The 6,277-nt window shown below is 42.5% G+C and overlaps 1 protein-coding gene across 1 annotated transcript in view; it reads right to left on the reverse strand.

Annotated features, from left to right (window-relative positions):
• Positions 1–236: 236 nt before the first annotated feature.
• Wbp2nl (WBP2 N-terminal like) overlaps positions 237–6,277 on the reverse strand; it is a 19,754-nt gene continuing 13,713 nt past the window's right edge. The window contains exons 2-6 of the mRNA XM_026782428.1: positions 4,785–4,893; positions 4,387–4,528; positions 3,958–4,050; positions 2,171–2,275; positions 237–990 (exon numbers count right to left, since the gene is read on the reverse strand). Coding sequence (XP_026638229.1) covers positions 635–990; positions 2,171–2,275; positions 3,958–4,050; positions 4,387–4,528; positions 4,785–4,893 — 805 coding nt within the window. The 3' untranslated portion in view covers positions 237–634. The remainder of the gene's footprint in view (positions 991–2,170; positions 2,276–3,957; positions 4,051–4,386; positions 4,529–4,784; positions 4,894–6,277) is intronic.

Genomic DNA, 6,277 nt, shown 5'->3' on the forward strand with positions numbered 1-6,277 from the left:
CCGAGTGCTGGGATTAAAGGCGTGCGCCACCACCGCCCGGCCAATTAATCAATTAATTTTGGTACTGGGAATTAAAGCTAGGACAATCAGCATACTAGGCAAGCACACTACAGCTGAGCTCTATCCCCCGGCCCTTTTTATAGTCTTTGAGACAGGCTCTCACTAGGCTGCCCAGGCTGGCCTTGACTCTGCAGGCCAGGCAAGCCTTGAACTTGTCATCCTTCTGTTTCATCCTCTATAAACCTACACCACCAGGCCCAGCTCTCAATGCAACATTTTAGCAGATCTTAGTTTCTACCAAACAGAGTATTATAAAGGTTTTCTAATGCAGATGAGGAGAAAGGCAGGAAGCTTTTTGCAAGCTCATGTCAAGATATGTTTTAAAATGCATCCAATGTCAACCAAGTCATTAGGGAATTAGCCCTCTGGTGCTACTCCTTTATCCAGCTAATCAAGAATGACACTGCTTTGTAAATCAAGGCATGGAGATAAATCTTAGTTCTGTCCTATAACTGAACTTCCTAGGTGGGGGACCAACTACCTAGGATGAGGCTGGGATCATATACCTAAACGTTCTTTCTTAACTTCAATGCTAGTGTACGGTTTTGCTTGGTGAAACTTCAAGGTTTACATCTTAGAGGGGGGGAGAATGAGCTTGTGAAGATGAGGTAGAGGGAAAAGATGCTTGGAATCCAGGAGTCTGGGCTGCCATAGAAATGGGATGTCCTGCTTCCGACTGAGCGGGTGGCAAAGTCTCATAACCCATAGGTGGGGCTTCATATCTGGGAGGTGGAGAACTAGACATCACAGCTGTGGTTCCGTATCTGGGAGGTGGGACTCCATACTCCATAGTGGGGGCTTCATATCCAGGAGGCAGGCCTCCATACAGAGGAGGAGGGGATCCATACATCCAAGTTCCATATCCAGGAGGCAGGACATCGTATCTGGGAGGTGGGGCTCCGTGTCCCGCAGGTGGGGCTCCATAGGCAGCTGGGAATGGCAAAAAGAAGGGAAAAATTGTTAACCTGTGAACAAAGAATAACTGAAGAACACAGAAAATAATACCAAGGGAAACTCACATGTGAGAATTTAGGCAAGCTAGAACCTTCCCTTTAGTCATCACCAGACAAAAGCCTTATCGTTTTTTTCTGGTAAGGTGATCTGAATTACCTGGAAATACCCTTCTAGTTAAGTGGTCATTACTCAGAGTTGTGCTGATACATATTTTATTTGATAATGTTTGTTGAGTTTATGAAAAGGAAACACCCTCAGCGAGGATCATAATTTGAAAACCAGAAGGAAAAACTATGATTTTAAAGGAGGAGGTGGTTCTAGAGAGACGCCTCAGTAATCAAGAGCACGGGCTGCTCTTTCAGAGGACCCCGGTTCAGTCACCAGCATCCTCAGCTACTGCGTGAGTTGGAGATCAGTCTGGACTACTTGAGATTCTGTCTCAAAATAATAATAAAACCTTTTTTTCAATAATTGTCTCAGATATTTCATTACAGTAGCAGAGAGACGAGAACTCTGGAAAAGAACCAACATTTCATTTTCTGCACCTGAAGTTTGGAGTTTGGGTCTGACATTAAAGGTTCTTTTCAAAAAAAAAAATATATATATATATAGAAAGAGAGAGAGAGTGGGGGGGTTCTATACTGTAGTGGCTATCCTGAAACTCAGTATGTAGACCTAGAGTTGCAGATGTCCAACCAAGGTTACTACACAAATACACAAAGCACCCTAAGAAAAAGCACCCAACTCTGTTAACAAAAGACCTACGTCTCAAAGCATATCTCACTGGGCACTGTACCCCCCCCTCTGGTCCTGTAACCTTGGGCCCTTGTGTTGACTCGGCTCCTTGTCACTTGCTCTAGGAATGTGCTTTTGACCAATGAGAGGTAACTCTTGTATTTTCTTTATCACTTCAAGGTTCCTGGGATAAAGAGAGCTTTTGGGGAGAGAGCAGGAGCTAGGAGAAGAGACAAGAAGTTAGAAGTAGGACAGGAGAATTGGAATCGTAGCAGAGCAATAGAGAAACTGGAACAAAGAAGTACGGAGTGAGAGATTCATTTACATCCTTAGATCCCAAGCCTTCTGATGGCTGTAGATTTCTTTTCTGAACCCTGAAAGGGCATTGGGGCCAGCTTCCAAAAAGCCCTCGTTACCTCACCTTGGCATGCCTGTGGGGCGCACGTGCTCCTCTCCCCGGCTATGACAATGATTCCTAGAGGACTTATCCAGAAACTTGAAACTGTGAGTGGAGTTCCTTGGGCAGCTGAGAAAACAATTTGGCAAAATAAGAACTCTTTATTATTTTCAATTAGATATATAGCAGCTATGAACTGAGTAACTAATAGTATGAACTACCCCCTTACATGAGAGCCAACAATACTCTGGTGATACTCAGTAAAAATACATGTGGCCCTTTTCTTAAACCACATACTCTTGAGAGCAGAAACTTTGTCTCATTATCTGTGGTTATTTAGGACCTAATAATAGTACTTACTATACAACTATCACTTACTTGGTTTCCCAACTATCAAATGAGCATAAGATTAGCATATGTATATATATAACCATATGACATATATATGATATATATACATATATATATGTCACCACTTCCAGTTATATCATAAGATTTTATGAGCATTAAACCGATGGTTGCAAAGGGCCTAGGATACTGTCCAGTATAGAAAACACTTTAAAAGTACTAACTAAATTACATGATTTTAAACTAAACTCATTTACTTTCAAACTTACATTGATTATAGGTCTTGACCATACCTACAGCATCATAGTTCATTCACTGTACTAACCTAGACACTTTATACTCTTCCATTGTGTCTGGGGCACCATAGTCAATGTTTCTATTAAAGCAAATATATATGTATCTGCAAATGACCATCTTTACTAGGCTGGGTTTTCAACATCTAGATTGGGGCTTAAGGTAGAAAAAAAAAAAAGAAAGGCACCGAGGCACTGGGCAGGCGGATCTCTGTGAGTTCAAGGCCAACCTGGTCTACAAGAGCTGGTTCCAGGACAGGCTCCAGAGCTACAGGGGTACACTGTCTGAAGAAAAAAACCAAAAACCAAAAACTAAAAAAAAAAAAAAACAAAGAGAGAGCAGAAAAGAGCCTGACCGAACAAAGTGACATCTCAGAAGAGTGGGTAAGGTACAAAGTGCAGTTTGACTGGATTGTAAGAGTGTGGGCGGCAGGAAGTGAAGTTAGGTTGGATAAAAGCAGTAGAAATGAATATTTCAATTACAGAGAGCATTCTCCAGTACAGCCATTAGGTCAACATTGTAGGACATTGTAGGACAGTAGGGACCTGATTCCCCTCATGGACAATAAGAGCAAACAGACGAGAAACAAGGGCAAGGCCAAGGCGAGATCAAAATGCAGGTGACAAAGCTTTCCCCAGGTTAAGCTCAGGGAATTGGCGAGGATTTCCTCTGAACAAAGTACAAATATTGACAAGACTGTACAGAAGCATTTACTGAAACTTCCTTGCCCGGGTTGGTCACAGCTTGAGACAGCTCACAGACACAGACTTCCTACAAAGAAGACCTGACCTCTCCCTCATGCTGTTCGGACAGACACTGAGTTTCTGAGCCACATGCTGCTCCATCAGGGCAGGCTTTTTGTACAAGAGTATGTCTGTTCTTCATTCCCAGGTCACTCCAGTCAGGTTTCTAGGACCAAGCCATGCAGGAGGTAGCACAAAAGAACACTGGTTTTAGGTTAGTCATACAGGTGTCTGACTACAGGCTCCCAGCTACCCCAGGACAGGGCGAGGTAAATAAGCATACAGTGTAGATAACAGGTAAACTCGGGAAATGCTTGTTGACTTCATGTAGAAATGCCAAATGCCTGAGCACAGGCTAGCCAGCTCTGCTAAGAAGTACTACTTCAACCCCTTAACGCCTACAGCCTCTACTGCATTATCACTCACCAGCGGAGGCGGCTTTGGCCAGCAGCTGGGCAAACTCGATGGCACCTCCTTTCCTGAAGGCCATTTTAAAAGTCGCTGATCCTTCCCAGCCACCTGGGCGAAGAAATGGCAAATACTCACAAACCCTGAGGAATGTACCCTCATGCACGCAGCTTAGCTTTGGTTTGAATCTTAACACGAAGCAAGTCGGAATCTTAAACTCTTAGCATCTTTTTGGGGGCATACAGGAGACACTTCTTTTTTTTTTTAATTTTTTTTTTCAAGACAGGGTTTCTCTGTGGCTTTGGAGCCTGTCCTGGAACTAGCTCTGTAGACCAGGCTGGTCTCGAACTCACAGAGATCCGCCTGCCTCTGCCTCCCGAGTGCTGGGATTAAAGGCGTGTGCCACCATCGCCCGGCCAGGAGACACTTCTAAGAAGAAAAACTTACCATCTGGAGCTGCCTGAATTGTCCCTTTAATGTAGTTTGCAGCAAAGATTGGTTGTTCAACAGTGCAGTTCGTCATTAGATGGAATGGCATCATAAAAGACAACATGGGATCATTGTCTGAGCGTGACGTCACAAAAATCACCTAAGTGAGGAAGGAAACTTTGGAAAAGGAATACAGAATTTGTCTGTGGATAGAGTCTTGCAGAAGCAACGCCAAGGTCACTTGAGTAGTGTGGCCTAATTGAGAAACATCATCTCTTTCTTCCATCCTTCTTCAAAATGGAAGTCTCAGAGTAAAAATGTCTTAAAACACCTTAAAAGCCAATGTTTAACTTTTTTTAGCTTCATGAAAAGCAAATGTAAGCTAATCAGCCAATCAAAAGAAAAGTATACATTACCCGATATGAGGTGAGAAACAGTGTACCCCTCTTTGTACCACTGAAGAAGCTGGAGCCTGGTGGTGGCTGGGGGAAGGAGAGGTCCACATCTGAAGATCTCTTCAGGAGACTGCAGAAATGCAAAGCGGGTAGCACATGTTAAGAAGAACATAAAAGACACACTCAGGGCTGTGGATGCAGCTGTAGGCTAGGACACCTGCCTAGAATTGCTAGTCCAGATGTGATCCCTAGCATGACCAAAGAAAACACCAAAATGGTACAAACAACGGTATCAGTCAATATATATTAGCTGCTACTTCTATTTTAGAAAATGAAAAGGATTCAAGAAATACTGTTCTTGAATTACTTGTTCCTATTCTTCCTTCTTAAAAAGATTTTGTTTGTGCCCATCAAAATCCCAGCAAAATTCTTCAAAGATCTCGAAAGAATGGTACTCAACTTCATATTGAAAAGCAAAAAACCCAGGATAGCCAAAACAATCCTGTACAATAAAAGAACTTTGGTAGGCATCACAATCCCTGATTTCAAACTCTACTACAGAGCTACAGTACTGAAAACAGCCTGGTATTGGCATAAGAACAGACAGGAAAGACCAATGGAACCAAATAGAAGACCCGGATATCAATCTACACATCTTTGAACACCTGATCTTTGATAAAAAAGCAAAAAATATCAAATGGAAAAAAGAAAGCATATTTAACAAGTGGTGCTGGCATAACTGGATATCAACATATAGAAGAATGAAGATAGACCCATATCACCATGCACAAAACTCAAGTCCAAATGAATCAAAGACCTCAACACAAAGCCAGGCACACTAAACCTTATAAAAGAGAAAGTGGGAAGTACACTTGAACGCACTGGCACAGGGAACCATTTCCTAAATATAACCCCAGCAGTACTGAGAGAAACAATTAATTTAGGGGGTTATGGAGGAGGAAGGGTGAAGGGGGGACAGAGAGAGAGGGAGAGAGAGAGAGAAGAGGAGAAAGAGACAGAGAAGGGGGGAAGCAGAGAAGTGGGGAGAGAGGCAGAAGAGAAGCTGCCTCTCCGAGAGGAAGATGGAAAAAAAGCGAGAAACAATTAATAAATGGGACCTCCTGAAACTGAATAGCTTCTGTAAAGCAAAGGACATGGTCAACAAGACAAAACAACAGCCTACAGAATGGGAAAAGATCTTCACTAACCCCACAGCAGACAAAGGTCTGATCTCCAAAATATACAAAGAACTCAAGAAATTGAACACCAAAAGATCACATAATCCAATAAATAAAATGGAGTACAGACCTAATCAGAGAACTCTCAACAGAGGAATCTAAAATGATTGAAAGACACTTAAGGAAATGTCCAACATCCTTATTCATCAGAGAAATGCAAATCAAAACCACTGTGAGATTCCATCTTACACCTGTAAGAGTGGCCAAGATCAAAAACGCTGATGACAAATTATGCTGGAGAGGTTGTGGGGAAAAGGGTTGTCTTTTTTTTTTTTT

Source organism: Microtus ochrogaster, chromosome 15, assembly GCF_000317375.1.
Source record: "Microtus ochrogaster isolate Prairie Vole_2 chromosome 15, MicOch1.0, whole genome shotgun sequence".
Classification (NCBI taxonomy): domain Eukaryota; kingdom Metazoa; phylum Chordata; class Mammalia; order Rodentia; family Cricetidae; genus Microtus; species Microtus ochrogaster.